Source organism: Phasianus colchicus, chromosome 2 (assembly GCF_987193195.1).
Source record: "Phasianus colchicus chromosome 2, bPhaCol1.hap1.1, whole genome shotgun sequence".
NCBI lineage: Eukaryota > Metazoa > Chordata > Aves > Galliformes > Phasianidae > Phasianus > Phasianus colchicus.
In genome coordinates, this window is record NC_143437.1 from 77,502,264 (window position 1) to 77,522,243 (window position 19,980).

At 36.7% G+C, this 19,980-nt stretch overlaps 1 protein-coding gene across 3 annotated transcripts in view; it reads left to right on the forward strand.

Annotated features, from left to right (window-relative positions):
* ME1 (malic enzyme 1) overlaps window positions 1-19,980 on the forward strand; it is a 156,160-nt gene that overhangs the window by 50,768 nt on the left and 85,412 nt on the right. For all 3 annotated transcript variants that reach the window (XM_090136084.1, XM_031611295.2, XM_031611296.2), the window contains 2 exons: window positions 13,395-13,470; window positions 15,471-15,632. In XM_090136084.1, coding sequence (XP_089992210.1) covers window positions 13,395-13,470; window positions 15,471-15,632 — 238 coding nt within the window. The remainder of the gene's footprint in view (window positions 1-13,394; window positions 13,471-15,470; window positions 15,633-19,980) is intronic.

Genomic DNA, 19,980 nt, shown 5'->3' on the forward strand with positions numbered 1-19,980 from the left:
ATTGAGATTCTCAGCTGCAGGATAGTGTACTTTTTTTTTTTAATGAGGAAATGGAATTAGAGAGGATGGAAATATTTGTCTCCTGTGACAGGGCTTACAAAATTTTAGAACTTGGCAGCAGAGTTGCAGTGTGTTTGCCAGAACAAGATTGAGTCTTGCAGTGCATTTAATAATTTTATCACAGTTTTTAATGAGGTTTTCACTGGAGACTTAATTTTATTTTTTTGTTAATTCCTTTGGATGGATGCCTCTGAAAACCAAGTCTCTTCAGAAACAAGACTTGACTTACAGGAGGCCAAAAACCTGTCAAGTTCTCCTGGATCACAAGAGCCAATAAAGTTCAGTTCCTGGAGCTTCCTTGGGAATGCCTGTTTCACTCACAGATATGTGCTATTTTCTTGATTGAGACCAGAAATTCTGGATTCATTTAACGTAACATCTTCACCAGTATAACTGCCCCGTGGATTTTTCTGGGCATCTAGATGGTTTTTCCTAGGCAAAACAGATTTATTTTGAGCCATTATTAATCTGATTGTTACTCTGAATAATTATTTTAGTAGTATCTTCACTTTGTAGTAATCAATACTTCTATAGCATAAAATTATATTACAATTTTATTAAGTTACAAAGCCACTTAAGAATTCTTTTTTTATTAATTGAACTGAGCATGACTGAATATTTAGGGCAGTCTCTGAAACTGAAATATGCTGTTACAAAGACATATCAAAAGCAAGATCCTTGTTTGAAAGTAACATATTGGAGTTCCATTCTCCAGCTAGTGCTGGTATGAGCTGTATGTGTTAACAATACAGGCCAGGTGGCAAGCTGTTCTGTAACATTATAAGAGATAATTAACAGGGCTATAGCACTTCTTCTAATTTTATACAGTCTTTCCGTTATTGGCTTCAAGTGTTCACCAGTAATGATAATTGCAGCCCGTCACAGAGCATTTTTGAAGTAAATGTTGGTTTGTCATTTTCACTTTTCTCTTTTGTGAAAATGACAACTGTTGACATTTTCCAGACAGCTTTCCTTTCTTTCTTTACTATTTTTTTTTTCTTTCTGAGCCTTTCCACTGAATTAAAACACCATAACACCTTCATGACACCCTGTAATTCTATTCTTTGGTACAGTTCTGGTCTTCTCTGTTACCTTCATCAAGCTAAAACTTAGCTTAGTATTCTGTTGCTTCCTCAGCTCAAAAGTAATGCTAATAAATTCTCCCAGTGTAACATTTTGCCATCCTCTGAAAAGCTGGAAAAAGAGAATTAGCATACAATGAGAATGTTGAATTCCTCTCTTCTACTAGACTTTCTTCTAGAAGATACTACACAAGATTGTGCACAAGGTGTGTTTTACTTAGTCTGTCACCAGCCAGCAACTCTGCAGACAGAGTTGTGAGAATCTTTGCATGGAGGATGTCAGTTGGCCTCATTTTGGTCTTAAGAGTGTTGTGTTAATATTAATCAATATCTGAGCCTAAGAAATAGATGAATGAAAATAGTTGTACCTTGATTTTGAAAGTATTAGGATAAAGGATTGAATTATATGTATGTAGACATCTGGTCTCTCTTGAACTGCATAAAATTCATGACTTTTGCTAATATGTTGACAGTAGGTTTTGCTATTTAGTCATCCTGTGAATTTTTCTCTTTTTAATAAACTTCTGCCTTAGAACAGAACCATTAATGATAACTTATGATAAACTGAAAACATATAGTCCTGATCTAATATTATGAAATATAATATCCTCCATGTGGTGTTTTTCTATGCACGTAGTGCATGCATGTAGGCTTTACCTACAGCTATAGTGGATGGATGGGATTTACAGGAGTCACACTTCGAGACAGTCTTTTATTTAGTCTTGTATGAGTTGAAGCTTTCATAGTTGTAGCTTCTTCCTACTCTCAAGCTGCATAGATGATTTTTTATGCAGGTAATCTTGGGAATTCTCATCATGATCATAAAAGAAACTTTGTCCCAAAACACATCACAAGGATGGAATTTTTGGCTTTCAGCCTAAGTTTGTACCTCTTGATGGTGTATTGCTCTGTTTTTTCTGGAGGGAGAACATCTGGGCCATGAGTAGGAGGAAATGAGGCCAGCGCTACTCAAAACATGACTCTCAAAATGTTTGGCAGCAGTCAGTACTGGATCATTTTGTTTCTCCTCTACAGTTTTCTGAGAAAGCCTCAGGGCCCTTCTATAGCACCATCCTTGGTGGTTTCTCTTCAAGGGTGCCAGAACGAATGTACTGGCCTTACATGTTTCCCTGTCCATGTCTTTCTCAAAATCCTGGATATTTCCAAGGGATTCCTGTTCTCATTTGATTCATAGTGTTGTATTTTACACGTTTCCATCACCTCTTGTGAGAAATCAGAGTAGAAATTTCCCTCTCCTCCATAAATTTGAAGGATTCAAATTTCTCTTCTCAAGATCATCTGAACTCAGAGACAGTGGAAACTTATACTTCTAAGGGTCTTGACATATTATGATTATCTTCCTCTCTGTGCATCCTACTAAAAGACTCCTCTGAAACACGGGATTTCCTTACTGATGCTTTGTAGCATATAGGAAGGACAGTTTGTGCAACAATTTTTAATGTGGTGATTCTCATTTGGGTTGCTAAAACAGTCATTTTGCAGATCTGCATGCAGGAAACTGTGCAGAAATATAGCGTACATTTCTCTGACTAATCTTTTCTCCCTAGTGCCAATACCTCATAAAAAGGTAGGCTGTGTGTCAACAAATTCACTATAGATATATGACTGCCTTTTTAAAGGAGTGGTTTTCTTTCAACAAGTAATAGTTTCCTATTAATAATTAGTATATGCATCAATATATAAGCACATTACTCTTCAATATCTTCCTTTTTTTTTTTTCCCCTGAATCTTTAGGGAGCTTTTGACTTTGTGCCAACCCACAATACAGTCTTCTGGTTATAAGCTTCCAGATTTCCCAAAGTTGTACATTCCTTAATAAAATGTACGGTGATTTTATTTAGTTTTATGCCTCAAATTGGCCCAAGTCTTATGAGCTATACTAATTCATCAGGTAATATTGTAAGGAAGAGGTCTACTTACTGGCTCTGTCCTACTCTGATATTTATCGACCACATTTTTTCTCTCAGTGAAACAGCCTCTGTCAACCTGCCAGATTTATACAGTGCCCTAACTGTCAACATCATTTGGCCCTGAAGCAAATTTTTTGAGAGCCGCTTGCTTCAATAAGAGAGTCGTAACTTTCCTTAGAACAACACTTTTTCAAGGACAGGCTATCAAGCTTTGGGCAAACATGTCAGCCTGAAATCTCATGGAAGGTTTTTTTCCTGAGACTGTATAGTTTGTGTTGCTTTGTTTGTTTATTTATTTTTAGAATTGACAATGCTCAATTTTCTGTTCCTTTTTAGGGATTCTTTTTATTAGTTGCTTCAGGAGGAAATACAAAAGTAGTAAAATGTTGAGTAGTAATTTGTTATTAGACAATTTTTTAGTCATAAATATTTTTATAATTATTTTTATTTCTTAGTTTTATATTTATTATTTTAGTTATAAGAAATGTATGCTAAAAATAGGCTTTTACATATAAGAGGTCTTGGTCTTTCATTCCTAAACACAAACTCAGTTCTAGTGCTATTGATTTGTTTAGTCCACAAGGAGGACTGAAGAATGGTTCTTGGTCTTCAGGATGCTTATGTCCCAGTCCAGATATTTATTCTAACACTCATACTGGTGTCCCCATCATAGAGAAGTTAATAATTTTAGTTTGGGGATGCAAATTCCCTATCTTGAACACTTGAACTTTTTTGGCCTTTGGTAGTCTTGAGTATCAGCTTTGCACTAAACTCTGTTTAACTCTGTTTGGGATGACTTTCAGGGAAATAATGTGTTAAATTTAATCTTCAGAAACATATTTAGTAATGAGGCATTTCTACCATATTTTGTTCCAGAGCTATGGCTACCATACCATCACTTATGACTTACATTATTTTGCTCTTAGACTTCTCTCTAGTGCAATGCAACTGATTTGCTGTGAGACATGAGGCATTTCAGTGCAGCCAAATACAGACAGGAACTACGAAGTCAGAAATTACTTAACTGTGTGTGTGGGGGGAAGCCTATGTTTTGATTAAAAGAAATTGGAAAAGGAGGACTTTTGTTGATATTGAAGTCTGACAGTTTCAGTGTTTGGCATGCTTAGCCTATTTGTTTGGCAAAACAGGTCTTTTTAGATTACATACATTACTTTGCGCTGCACTGAGGCATCAAACAGACTTTTGTTGAACAGACATTTTATCATAGAAAGGGGACAATAACTGCACGGATCTTACGAAGTAGTTAAAATGGAATTTCTTTATATCAGTATGTTGTTTCTTTCACATCTATGCTACAATGTCTTCTGTGACATCTTTGCTGTGTATGGTACATACCTGTACTAACAAACTATTTAACATTTTTGTTGAACTTACTGTTGCAGTGGAGTTACAGAATTGTAGCTGACAATTCTTCAGAATACATAGAAGTGGGTACTCTGAAACCCTCTTGAAGGTATTATGCAGCATTACTTAGCAGGGTACATTTATACATCGAAAAACACTTATAGAAGAAGATCTGCTACATTTCTGTGGCTGTTCTTGGAGATGTCAAGAGTGCCCGCTTACATATTCATGTGTGTTGTGTTTAAACTTGCAATTTAGTGCTTGAGAAGCACTGAGAGAAATGTGTGTGCTTCTTTCTTCCTTCCTAGGACTATGCTGTAGAAGAGAAAGAGCTATTCTAGCTATCAGTGGGATAAAAAAAAATATTAGTGCATGTGTTTATATTATAGTTATATTATATATTTGCTACATAAGCATGTAGCAAAGATCTACTACAGGTGATTGATAAACATTCAGTATGTTCTTTTACACTGAGGTCTTTGCAGAGTAAGAGGAATCCCACCCTCCAGCAATGTGCAGAGAACTTTCTCCAAATTTCCACTGATTCCCATTACTGTCTTCTTATGTTGCAAAATGAGGTGCCAGTAGTATTTCAGATGAGAAAACGCCAGTGACTTAGAAACATTACAATGCTTTTATTAGCTCATTCTGTATATATTCCTGTCCATGTCCAGAAGGCTTTTCCTATGGGGGTATGCTTACACTGGAAATTCTCCAGCTCTTGTTTTCTGTACATTTGCTGCACGTCCTTCAGCACCACCCAAATCCCCTGTTTACCTACTCAGCAGCTTCTCTGTCTATGTTCTCATTATTCAGCAGTCCAGCATACTCCTGTTGTTGCATTTTGAATGCAACATCCTATGACTTTAAAAATAGTCTTGTATTTGGTGGAGTCAAAAACAGAAAGTAAAAGCCTCCAAATCTGCAGTAACTTGGATATAGTAAAATCAGAGTGTTCTACCTCTGACTAGAGGCCTTCTAAATAGATCTTAAAACAGACAATTTAAAGTGAAAAGGAGGCATAGCAATTGTCAGCCTTCAAGAGCATGCTAATGAGATTATTGTGTATTTAATATGTCCTGTGTTTATATTATATTTATTATGATTATGTTTATCAGTTCTGAAGATTTTTTCACAGTTTTTGAGACAGTCATATGCCTCTCCTGGTAAGGAACTTCTGGAAAAGGCAAGAGATGAACATTTTGGAATAGAAATAAATATTACGGGGTATAATTAAATATACATTAAGTAGACAATATAAATATACATTTCTTGTTTTTTCTTTTCTGGTAAAATTTAAACACTCGTTTCCTTCGTGATTAACTTTCAGGGAAGAACTTGTTTGTTGCAACATCAAATAACATACTCTTAAAAATAGTCATGTATGCCACTCAATGTTTGTGCCTGAGATACAGTTGGACATACAGCTTTTTTCCCCATATAAAGCTTTTGTTGGACACAGTCGTAAGATGTATGTCTGGCTCGAATATTCATGCATGTTAAAAATTTAATAGGAAATACTAGGAAAACTAGTGCTAGCCAGGTTGTTTGCATTTTACTATTTTAAAACATTGTGGTTTTGATAGTGGAAAATATGGACATAACATGATGGAAAATATCAATACAGTAATTGAAAAAATTGGCTAAAATCGAGATGTGAAAAGAAAACAGTAAAAAGTAGATATCTGAAGAATGTGCAACTGAACCATTTGTATCCGAAGGATCTACTACCACAGCATATTTTTAAAATTAGAACTAGATCAATCTTTATTTTGACTTATTCTTGCAACATTTCATTGAATCTTCTAAAATATTTTAGCTTAACATCCATGTTTTAAAATTACTCAGATTTTAATTAAGACTCTAAACTATGAGATTTCAGCTACTATACCCTTTTTAAAGACATGTGCTTAAATAAAATTCAAACACTTGTTTAATTTGGAAAGTAGTCAGCCACAGCTCTGATTTTTACAATGTTATTATGGGTCAATCATAGTCAATCAGTAGTCTAAATAAAACACTGTTAAAGCTACTCCGTTTTTAAATTTGTAAGAATTTATTAAGTGATATTATGTAGTGTTAGTTTTGCCAGCAGGAGCAGGGAAGAGCTTGTCCCTCCCTATTCATCTCTGGTGAGGCTGCACCTCAAGTGCTGCATCCCGTTTTGGGGGCCTCACTACAAGAAAGAATTTGAGGCCCTGGAGCTTGTCCAGAGAAGGGAAACAAAGCTGGTGAGGGGTCTGGAGCACCAGTCTGATGGGGATTGTTTGGGGGACATGGGATTGTTCAGTCTAGAGAAGAGGAGGCCTTTTCACTTTATTGCTCTCTACAACTGCCTGAAAGAAGATTGTGACGAGGTGAGGGTTGTCCTCCCATGTAACTAGTGATATGACTAGAGGGAATGGCTTCAACTTGTGCCAGGGGAGACTCAGATTGGATATTTGGAAAAAATTTGTTCTCTGAAAAAGTTGTCAGGCTGCTGGGATGGGCTGTTCAGGGGGCTGGTTGAGTTATTTTCCCTGGAGATGCCCAAGAAACATTTAGATGTTGTACTAATAGGCATAGTTTAGTGGAGGAATATTGGTGGTAGATGGATGGTTGGACTGGATGATCTTGGTGGTCTTTTCCAACCTTGGTGATTCCATGATCTAGTTATTGAGTGATCCTAAACACTAAAATAACAACGAAAGGGAAATGACCAAACAGACTTTCTTCTTACAGTGAGAATAAATTAATACCAAAATAGTCACAATGTCACTAAGCACTGATTTATTTATTCTGCTTATCAATTTATAATCTGACATTTTCATGTGGGAAAACAAATTGCTGAGAAGTCAGTTCTGTGATAGGATGAACTGTCAATGGAGAAACTATGTTACTGTAAAGCATTGCCTCAGTGCCCTGAAAATTTCCTTCTTGGAAGGCTTCTTGTATTTCCCAGAAGCCACCAAAGCCTGGCTTCTTGGTCATGATGGTAGAACAATGGAATCCACTTTCATGCAGAAATGGAATAGAATAATGTGCCAGGATTTCTAACTATGAGTTAGCCTGTGCATAAACCAGCTGTTTTACGGTTAATGGTAAAAATCTAGACTGCTAACTGAAAAGATTTGCTAGTGAGGAATTTATGGAGTAGATGAAATGTGGAGGGAAAGCTGCGAAAGCATTGTCTTTGTATCAACTGTATTTCAGAAACAAGAAGGTCTCTATAGAGTTTTTGTAGTTAAGACTTTATTTTCTTGCATGCAGAATTCAGAAAATTTATAAGTGAGCGAACAGCTGAGTGAAAGTATAAGCAAGGAGCACCCTCACATCACTCAACATGGACATGAATACACTGCATGCTTGGAGTCTCTGAGAGTGGCAAGCTGACTGAAATAACATCCAGTGGGAACTCTTCTCTCTCACCTTGAAACCCAGTACTTTAGAGGTTTCCAGGCCACTCAGCACTTGGTCCAGTCCATGAAATCTGGGCCTGGGGTCTTTTATGAGGATCCAATAGGAAGACAAGGCTAGATAGGGACAGAAAAGGAGGTGAACATTAAAAGACTTTGCTAGGACATTTGCACTGATTCTGCAAGCTGAGCTGCATGTCAGGCAGCTTTTTTGGTCTTGGTGAATTCATCTGTTGAAAATAATTGATTTCAGAACAGTTTGGTTATTGAACATCAACTCAGGAATGCTTTGTTTCCTTGGTTAACTATATTCAATACTAGTCAAGGTGAGGAGTTTTTAAGGAAGAAAACGTTTTACTTTGTAAGGATTTAAAAATTACTTTGGTAGCTACATTACTGTCTCCTTGTTTCAGAAATAACTGAATATGTTTACATGTGGTGCCCTTTGAATGAGGGAAGTGGTTTTTTAGTTACTAATGTGTTCTTTAATTTGGTGTTACTTCTCTCACTCAGAGTAATGCTTGTCATGTGAAAACTTGTTTGGTTTTGTCCTGAGACTTGAAAAACTTGAGCTTATTCTTAAGATGTGTGAATAGTAAACCGAAAGTTTGTTTTTTTTTCCCAGCCTCTGTTGCCCACCTCTATGTGGTAAAATACAGGAGACCTACTTTCTATGGCTATTTTCTGTTAGAGTTTCCTCTGCTAGCAAGACTAAGTTTCTGTATAAGTTGCAGCAAAGCACAATGCAAAATGCTTTTAGTCTTAGGAGAAGCAAACTCTGCTAGAGTAGATATTTTCATTTTACCACTAACACTCCCCGCTAAAAAACGAGGAAAATTCATGGCCTATATCACATCTTTACCCCAAAGGAATCCAAATCAAAATAACTGCTCTAGTTGAAGCACTTGGACTGGAAGACTTCGTGAGGTCCCATCCAACGTTGGTGATCCTGCAATTCTGTGCCCTACAGATGTGGGTCTTGGAGAATGTGATATGCAGGTAGCTCAATCATGGATAAACCGGCCTGGAAACTAACTGACAACCTATTACGACAAATTTAACTTGTGTTCTTTCTACATTACCCTGCCTTCTTTCTGAATTTTGCCTCTTAGCACTACAGCTCTCTGCGTGAAGAGCTGTTGTATTGCTGGGACATGAACTTGTCCTCAGTCCCTTTTCAGCTGTGGAGGTCAGCTGCACAAAGGGAAGATAGTGTCTGTTTCCAGAAATGACTTCTTCATTAAAGTGGAAGTTGAGTAGAATGTGCCATAAAAAGAAGTCTTTTTAATAAGTCTTCACTTTTGTCCTTTTAATGGTTGTTGAGAGCAAATGATGTCAATTTAAAGGTCAATGAAAACTGGCTTAAAGGACCTTATTGTCTAAATCCTGGAGTATTTCCATGTTCCAATGAACAGAGACAGGACAAATTGTTGAAGAATGTATGTAGAAAGACAGTGATTTCACTTGTTTGAGTACTTCACAGTTTAAATAACATATTAAAAAATTTCTTTAAACATCAGTAGCATTGTAGGACTCCTAGTAGAGACATGATTGATGCTGTGATGATGGTTTTTTACACAGTATCAGCATAAAATAAAATGAATATAGTAGCTATTGAAGTGGAACAGCAGGATATTTTTGTCTTTAGAATTAATTTGTCTGGCTCTGGTGAAATGTTCTCTCAATCACAACCTTCAAAAAGTTCTATTTGAGTCTATTAGAGTGTAATAATTAAGTTATTTATTGAGCAACTGTCAGTAGAATTTAAGCAGCTTCCGGAGCAAAATAGTTCTGACTCTTAAATACTGTATTTCTCAGTGTCTATCTTTTGCTTTTCAGACAAACATATCCCATTTATAGGCCATTATGCTGCTGTAGTTCAGCAAGAATACATATAAACTGGTTGTCTAGATACATGAGATTTTTGAAATAGAGTAAAGAAATTTGTCCTTTAAGAAATGAATATTGAAGAGAGATGATTTTGTCCGCTCTGTTGTTATTTAAACGGATGCATCATTACAGTCTGAATAGTTAGACCATGAAGTGCTATGCTGTTAATTCTGTGAGTAAAGAAGGTGAGTTTTATCCAGATATGCAATAATGACTATTTTATATATATGAAAAAGAAATATATATGTAACTCGAAACCCTCCTATTACAAAGCCTATAAAGTGCTGTTTTTATCATGAAGAATTCAGAAAGAAGCTTAGAATCAGCTTCAGTGGCAACTATTTTCCTTACTGAAATAAATACTTTTGCACTAAAGTAATGGTATTCACTCCTGTACAAAGGGAAATTTTAAAGCAAAAAAAAAAAGAAAGAAAATCTATAAACAACTTCCTTTTTAAAATCAGACCATCAGTAGTATCTATTGGGCCTCAGAAGTCTTGGGGGGAGCATCACTAAGAAAAATAACTTAATGAGTTAAGATATAATTAAAAGCTTGAGTATTCTTTGTACGTGGCAGGAGACCATACTGAACAGTTACCATGAGAAATGCTATTATCTCTTGGTGAATAAAGAGCAAACCATTCTATTCTTGGGATTTAGGTACTCTTAGCTTCTAGTACAATGTTTATATTGTACCACTTTGTATAATTTTAGCACAAATAGAAGGGAATTTCAACAGAGGAACTATCTTGGCTTATTTTGCAAAGTGCAGGAGTTTGAGAAAGTGAAGACTCAGAAACTGAAGCCGCTCCCTGTGAACTTTTATTATTATTTTTAAGCTTGTTGATTTAGATGGCATGGGGAAGTGAAATCACTTCTATTATAATTTTAGATAGTCCATAATTGAAATAAAGTTTTGAATGTGAAGGGCTGTGAGAAAAGTTTGAACTTCTCCATTCAGAAATGTTTGGCATTTTCTATGTTAGAATACCTCCTGTTCTTATAAGAAGAGGAAAGAAGGGATTATTCTGTTACTCCAAAATATTTTTCTGAACTATACTTCAACAGAAAATAGACAAATATGTTGATGGTGAAACATTATTTCCTTGAAGCATGACAAAAAAATGCACTATTTAATTGTTTACTTTGTGCTAATAGATTAGAGTTCTAGTAAAACAAAGACAAATTATGTAATTCAGAACAACCTTAACACATGGGTAATATCTACAATACGGTGAAGTCAATGAACCCTCAAAAATCCATCCTTTTTTCAGTGGATCCTGATGTCCTGGCATGGGTTCACTCACCAATCCTTAGGGCTCTAGTCTTACTGATGCTGTGACAAGAGAAAAGAAGGCATAGTAACTTCTTTGCATAATTTTTGCTGGACTGTAGCTTCATATACTTTTTTTCTATTCAAAATGATAGGACAAGGGGGAATGGCTTTAAACAAAAAGAGGGCAGATTTGGATTAGGCTTTAGGAAGAAATTTTTAGTCAGAGGACAGTGAGGCCAAGACCCGGGCTGCCCAAAGAGGCTGTGGATGCCCATCTTTGGAGGCATTCAAGGCCAGGTTGGGTGGGATCCTGGGCAGCATGATCTGGTGGATGGCAGGGAGGTTGGAGCTAGATGGTCTTTAAGGTCCTCTCCAGCCTAAGCCATTCTATATTTCTATGAACGGGACAGGAATAGAAGTTATACCTTTGGCTAGACTGGTTTGAATCATTGCTGAAGTCTAACTGGAGCCAAAACAAGTAAAGGTGAGCATTGCTGCCTATGCACTCAAACACATGTTCCATGTAGATTTGCACTGTGCCAGGTTATTTGTTCATTTGCTGTAGCTGCTCCAGCCTGAAGGACTGAGTCAAACCCATGGACACAACATGGGCTGCCTGTTGTTTGATTCTGGGCAGTGAGCATTGCTGACATCACTTATGGTTATTAATGTTATATACAGATGACAAATTCTGTCAGAAGAAAAATTTTCTATAAATTAGTCCCATTCAAATTGTGTATCTTCCAGCCTGCAAAGTTCTGTGGCTTAAGATTGCTGCCATGCTCCTTTCTTAATTATTCTCATGGTTATGCCTTGACAGCCAAAATATAACCATCATGACTACTGGGTGGCCAAATACCTGGCTATCTAAATGGTTAATGTCTCCCTAACCCACTATTACAAACCTTATTCAGCTATTGCTATTTCTGGCCACTGTATAGTCTCCTAGATACAAAAAAATATATATATATGGCTTGCTTTTCTGTGGTTGCATGCATGTAGCATTGCCAGCCTTAAAGGAAAAGCGCTTTAACTGAAGACTTGAAAGACAAGGACAACAGATCCAAATAAAGAGATTCCTTTCTTTTTTCATATTCTTATAGAATAAGAAAGCTCTGCTCTTAAAATTAACAGCATCTTCTCAGTCAGGACAATACGTTCAGAAATGTGTTAATAACGTATAGAAAGAGTGGAGGGAAAGGTGGAGGGAGGGGAATAAAATGCTTTCAACACGACTTTGTTTACACTTTAACCCCTCTTTTTCATTGTTGTTTGAAAGTGATCCTTCTTGGACAGATTTCTGAAACGGGCTCTGAATACTTATTCAAATGTCCTTACAAATGTTTGGACAAAGTTCCTTCTGGAGCTGCCATCCTGCATTTATTTTCCTCAGCTGTGGAATTCACTCCATGGAGACCTTTCTCCCTGCTTTGCAAGAAAGAGGTCATTTAACCACACTAGGCTATTCTGGTGCTTTAGAAAATCACTACAAAATCTTACTTCATTTAACACCAATCTATTAGGTCTGTGTAAATTGGAGAGCGGGGAAAAGGAGAAGGGTAATATCTTTGGGTAGCTTTCTTTTTACATTTTTCATTCCGTTTAGCATTCTCATCTTTTCAGACTGGCCATCTCTGAATCTAGCAATTTTGACAAACTCTTTTATGCTTTATGTAAGCGGTTTACACAGCAGTTTATAAAACAGCTTATTATACAGTACATCAAAAAGGAAACATCAGCATTTATTTTGCCTTGCTTCTTTACAGCATTTTGGGAAGGACTGTCTTTTTCAGTTAAAAAGCACTCTTCAAAGTAAAAATGCAGTATGCTCAGCCCTATAGGGCAGACTAGATACACTTTCAAATTAGAGGTTTTCATTAGATGATTTACCACTTTAGTCTAATTAAATAAGTAGACTGTTTTCTAAATATATAACCAAACGCTCTTGAATTAATGATGATGACTTATTTCAGTTTTCACTCATAGATTAAAACTTCGGTGTATTTTTGCCTAAAAATGTTGGGACTGCATGAACGTTAGTGATCACTGCTATAAAATGAATATGTTTTTTCAAGTCAGTAAATTAATGAATGCATTTGAACACATCAAATACTTAGAGAGTTTTAAAATCTAGCTTAATAATTTGCGGAATTAAATCCTGCAGATTTTTACTGCTCAATGAATCTTTGAGCAGTTGCATTTTCTCTCAGTTACATTTTCTCTGACTTCTAGTAAATGCAGATATTTAATTCTCTTATTCCAAAGAAACTAAGCATTTATTGAACAGAATTTATGTATGTCGAAAACATATGCATGGAGTTAATTTATGATTTAAATAATTTAGAAGGGAATAATTGTGAGCTTGTGCATATGAAAAGTATTTATTTATTTGCAGAGGTCTTTTTATTACTATCCATGACCGGGGACACATTGCTGCAATGCTGAAGTCCTGGCCAGAAAGTGTCATCAAGGTAAGTTTGGTTTTGTTTGCTTGACAAAGCTGTTACTGTCAGAGAACATTTACTGCACTGTTTAATTTATTTCAGAGAGCTATTTATGTTTTAGCCAATTCTTTATAATTGAGATTTAGAAGAAGTACATATGGTGCACAACTGTTTTTTAAAAAAATATTAGTAATTGAATGTATGGAATTTTGAAATATATATAGTCTTTTCTTTGTATCATAAAAATTCCAGCAAATTAGAAAAAACATGAAAAAACATGTTGTATTTATGAGAGAAGTGGTTGTTGGCAACAGGAAGTGTAAAATTTTTAACACCTTCTTCTAGGCCGCGGGGTCAATTGCTAAATTGTGATCATATTTAATCTGTATTGCATTGAGTGTGTTTCACAATGTTTCTGGGGAGACCTTTGCATGGATTTTGGCAACCTGATGCTATGGAATGTAGGTGTTTCATTTGCTCTCTGAGAATTTTCCATGTCTTTACTACAGTAGTTGCACTTCACTCTTCTTGCTACAAGAACATTTTTATGGTGCTATCTACTTCACTGTGATTGAAATGTTAAGACAAGAATTTGACAGTTGTACTGTAGCTACAGCAGTGGCTTTTTATTTATTTTTACAATTTTACTTTATGTGAAGCTGTTTAATATTTTGTCTCTATCTTTAGATTTGTACTCATGAATATGTGGAGTGTATTTCTGCCATCTAATATGAAAAATCTTCCTCATTAGTGCATATAACTTTGTGGGTTTTACTGGGTTTCTCTATTTCTATCAGTAGAAACACAATCTCATACGTATAAATATGATAGAGCGTGTTATTTGCTCAAGAGAAAAACAAATACACATTCAAAGGCTAAGAACTAGGTGACTGTAGACAGCCTTGTGAAAAGCCAGCAGGAGTGGCTGGCTCTGGTTCTCCCGGAAACAGTGATGACGAAACTCAGGAGTCTGGGGATCTTCTTTTTGTGGATAACTTCACTTCCTACTCTGTTTTGATGTTGTTGACAGAAAAATGTTATAGGGAACAATGCCAGTTTCCTTGTAATGTAATATGAAATACGTTTCTAGTGTATTCTGAAAAGTTTTACATGCAAGTCCCATTTATGATGAAGTAAAAATCAAAAATAGTGCAACAAAAGCACAGTGATATACAATAAACCATTTCACAAATACAAATAAACAGAGGAAAAGAATCTGGGGGTGTTATCTGGCAGCTGGCTGAACACAAGCCATTAGTGTGCCTAGATGGCTAAGAAGGCTGGTTGCATCCTGGCTTGTATAGAAATAGCATTGCCAGCAGAAGCAGGGAGGTGATCATCTGTACTTGGCACTGATGAGGCCACACCTCAAGTACTGCGATCAGTTTTGGGCTCCTCACTACATGACGGACACTGAGGCCCTGGAGAGCGTCCAGAGAGGGGCAACAAAGCTGTGAGGGGTCTGGAGCACAAGTCTCAACAGGGAGTGTCTGAGGGAATTGGAACTGTTGAGTCTGGAGAAGAGAAGGCTCAGGAGAGACCTTATCACTCCCTACAGCTAACTGAAAGGAGGTCATAGCAAGGCGAGGGTCTGCCTCTTCTCCCAGGTAACTGGTGATAGGATGAGAGGTAATGGCCTTAAGTTGTGCCGTGGGAGATTCAGATTGAATATTTGAAAAAATTTCTTCTCCAAAGGAGTGGTGAGGCAGTGGCACAGGCTGCCCAGGGTGGTGGTTGAGTCACCATCCCTGGAGGTGTTCAAGAAATGTGTAGGTGTGGCACTGAGGGGCATGGTGGTGATGGGTTGACAGTTGGACTTGGTGATCTCAGTAGTCTTTTCTAACCCTAACGATCCCACGCATCTATGATTTCTTGACTTTTGTTTTGTTGTCGTTTTATTTGTACCAGTTGTACCTGTTTTTAAATGAAAATTTAAAGAGCACCAATATGATTACAGAATAATTTGTATGTACAAAAATGATCTAAAAAAGGACTGATTTTTAAACCGCTTTTCTTTCTTCCTCCAGGCTATTGTAGTGACAGATGGAGAACGTATTCTTGGTCTTGGAGACCTTGGCTGTTATGGAATGGGCATCCCAGTTGGTAAACTGGCACTTTATACAGCATGTGGAGGAGTGAAACCTTTTGAGTGCCTACCTGTGATGTTGGACGTGGGAACAGATAATGAGGTAAGTACTTTTCTGAGGTGTAGTGTTACCAGTTTTAAGGGAACTGCATAAAACCTGAACCATAAAACGTTGTCTTTCTCTATTATGATACGGTTTGCAACTAAGTGGAAACTAAAAAGTCATATGGAAAAAGTCTCATCCTAATGCACAGTATAGATTGTTTAATAAGGCTTGAGTGTGTATGAAGATATTGTCTGTAAAAATGTACTGTGAACAATGTAAGTGTCAGAAAGTTGTATGGCAAATTACGTCTCAAGAAGGCGGGGTTGTTAGAGTTAAAACTACGATAAAAAGCAGCATTCTTGCTCTACTTTTGCTGCAGATTTCCTCTGCAGTGTTTTCAAATGTGAGTTCATTCTGGGGGAACAGCTTGAAGCTACAGCCTCATATGCGTTCTGAGTGCACTTCTGTGTACTTCAGTTGTACATTAAGTTCAACTATAGAAATCTCTGTAATGCTATGAGTTTTCCCAAAATGAGGTCCTAATGTTTCAAAGACCTTGCCTTCCTTGAATGGTTTCCCGTTTGTATGAAGTAAAGAGATTTAAAGACAGCTATTTATAGAAAATTGGTTTTGTTAATTCCAGAGTGCCTGGAATTACTAATTACTTGGCCTCTCACATTCCCTTTTTTTAGCTGAAAGAATATTTGAATCTGGTGTCTCTTAATGATACCAAATATCATCAGTGATATCATTATGCTTTAGAAGAAGTTACACTATGACTGATGCAAGCATTAAACTTTGTGGATGATAAATGTATCAGAGATTTATGTGTACTGAAAATAAATAAAGCATTCTTGTACCAGTGAATTTAGCAGAGATTTCTAGATTGCTGGGCTGGGTGTGTGCAACTTCAGCTTCACCTCTGCCCCTGCCACGCTGGGATAGTTTAGAAAGACTACATCATGAAAGCATTACTAAAATTAGGAATAGTCTGCTATCTTCTTTCTCTGTTTCCCAAAAATCCTCTCCTGAAAGTGAACAGACTAACTTGTAAAAAGCATCTGATCACTGTAGGGCACAGCTGTATCAAGTCACATAAAAATCTTATTAACTATAAAATATTTTTATTCCTGGTTTGAGTAGGTGGGACAGTCATTTAATCTATGATTGTTTCTAAGCAGCAAATTTCATCCGCTACTTCTGATACTGCAATAGTCTTTCCATTTTTCTTTTATGCCAAATTTTGTTATCATTTTTTAATTTTTCATGGGATATTATTATCTTGAAATGTATTAAACACATGTAGGTCATGCTATAAGTATTGCCTCCTATTTATTTCCAAGGACACTACAACAAAGAGCACAGTAGTACTATTTGTTAGAGCAAAGTATCAGCTACAAAACACCATTTTTCAACACAGTCATCATCATTAGCTATGCATTTTCACCAGCGATGAACATGAGCCTGCATGCTGTGCTCATAAAAATCTGCCCAATTGGAAAGGACCACTGTCACTTTGCTGCAGAAACATGTCATCTACTGTCTAACTGCTCACATCCACTGTTTGGTCTCCATAAATGATCAGCAAGTGTTGACAAATATCAGTGGATGCCATTTTCTTTTCATATGGAGGAATTCAATGACACACCTTTGCTTAATGTGCAACGTCAGACCTCCTTTTGTCAGACTGCCCCTTTGCTGCCATTTGTCTCACAGCAACAACATGTAGTGAAATCTTGATGGGAATGTTCAACCTCTACTGCCATACCACCAACATCCGCTTCTGATATTGTGGACCAAAATTTAAAAAATAGCAGGCGTTACTTTCAGAGCAACCTCACTGCATGTGTGTGTGTGTGTATACGTAGAGTTCTACAAGTACAGAAAAAAAAAAAGTGTACATGTACTAGTAGTTCAATTTTTATAACACTTTTCTTGTGGCTAAACAATGAGGTCCTGTGGCTAAACAATGAAGTTTCTGAAAAGGTGGTCAACCTTAAGTGTTGCAAGATGCAAACAAACTCCATGAGCTGGTGTTTGCTGATGATCTGGCACTTCCTATCAGGCGGACTGCCCAGCCATCTAAAAGCCTCAATTAAATTTGCTGCTGAAAGAGGCCTTAAACTAATCTTTAGTGAATGGATGGCTGAATAAAGAAGTTTTGTATTTGATTGTTGTTTTTTTCCTCATAGTTATAGTGGTTGCAAGAAATAATATTAGCCTACAGTTCAGCACTGTTCATGCTCATCTGAGTTTTTGCAATGGTGAGAAGTCAACAGTGTGTGAGAAATTAAGTTTCTGAGTCATGGTTGGGTTACTGACTAAAGGCTCTTTCGGGGTTGTGCTAGACTGCACTTCAAAGAGTAGATGGATGATTGTTTTTTTCCCCAGTTGGGACTGCTCAGATTTTTAAGCATTTACCTTTGAGCTGTAACTGGGAATGAGATCCCAGAATTTGCCACTTGACTGAAGAGACTGCATGGGTCTGATTATTTCATTGCACATTTGGAGCTTGCATCTTGTCTCTTGCTACTTCAGTCATGTCAGGAGTTCAGGGAAACCAGCTCCTTTAGTTTCTTCCCTCTCACCCCTTTTCAGCCCCACAGCTCCTGTTCTCTCCTTAATGCTGGTGTTTGTCTGACCAGGGGTTGCGCCATTTCAGGGCTATGCTATTTGTGTTTGTGAAGCTGCTGTGGAATGGCACTTGTCTTACTTATCTTAAAATCTAAACCTCTCTGACAAAAGCAGTGTTTTTATGCTGTATTTTCTTACTCAAGCCAGAATTTTCCATTATCAGATGCAACAGAAATCAGTCTAATAACTTCGGCATATATAAATAATAATTATGCTGAACATGTTTTTCAAAATGTGCAGATGTTTTCCATTTAGATTAGTTCCTTCTCCCTTTCTGTGGGGGCCTCAATGCTTTAACATGTTTAAAAATATGTATTTTTGGCAACTTTAAACCTGTTGTGCAGAACCTGCAAATTCTCCAGAAAGATTAAATCTTACTTTAAAGCACATTGCAAGAAAAACTTACAAATTTTCATCCTGTATTGTTTTGTTTTGTTTTTTACATACAGGACACAAAATAGTACGTAGGAACTCAGTCCATTCTAATGATTTTTGAATGTTTTATTGCTGCTAGTTTTAGCAGAGGCATTTTTAGCTTTGGTATTATCCTGCTAGTCATAAAATGAGGGAATGAAAAGAAAATGCAGCATTTTTATAGTTGCCTAGTTAGTAAGACAAATGGGAAATGCTTGATTACAAGTAAAAAATTATCTAGTAGAAAGACTTGCATGACTGAAATAGTAAATTTCTCTGTGTAATCAACATAGGACTGAGAGTCTAAGAGGAGTGGTATCGACTACTGCCAAAACTAGTATGCATAATTTTAAGTCATTGACAAATTGGAGGCAAACAATCACTCTTAGAACATTTTGTACAAATATTTTAAGACATTATATGGGATACTGTTAATTATTTACCATGAAAATTTCAGTGCAAGTTGTGTCTTATTCAGTAACCGTATTTGTAGGAAGTGAAAATGGTGTTTCTCAGTTGGGATTTCAATCCAGGATAAGCAACTCATATACCAATCTCTGTACTGATATCTAAGTGTTGTTGGGAATGCTGAGGTCATGTGGTTTCTGGATTCTGGGCATTCATCAAACATCAGAGAGAGATATATATTAATTGCCTTCTAATGGTTAAAGGATCTTCTTGCAGAAGAATAACAAATAGTTGTCACAGTACAGCAACTACAACTTACTGGAGACTTCCCTGAAATATTTTCTCTGCTGTAAGTGAGATGTTTTAAGAGTGAAGGAAATAATCAAGCAGAATCAAGGAAAAACATTTAGACCTTAAAATACAACTGATGTTTGTTTACTACCTAAAACTCTTAGTAAACTCAAAAAATAAATAATAAACAGTAAGCATGTCTGTTGGTTAAAAAAAACCACGCTCACAAGATGGATTCTGTACTGGGAATGGCCAGTTGTGGAAGCTGTGGAAGGGTTCATTGCATGTTAGCATTTAAACATAAGTCATTTACCATATCTTTCAGTTTAGTAATAAAACATTCAATCTTTTTTAAATTGTACTTTTCCATAGAACAGAGAGGTCAAGACATCTGGTGTTGAAGCCTCTCGGTGTTCGGGAGCCATCCCAGGATTGCTCAGCAGTCTCAGTAGTGTCAGGTGGAGAGTTGGACTTGATGACCTTGAAGGCCTTTTCCAACCTGGATGATTCTGGCACTGTGACTCAAGCTGCATCCAGGAGGTTTAAAGGAAGCCGGGCAAAGAAACTTGGTTTTGCTCTGGATAGGCACAGTTAGATAGAAGACTGGTCAGATATATATATGCCATTATTGGCATCTAACTTCATACAGATGAGCCAT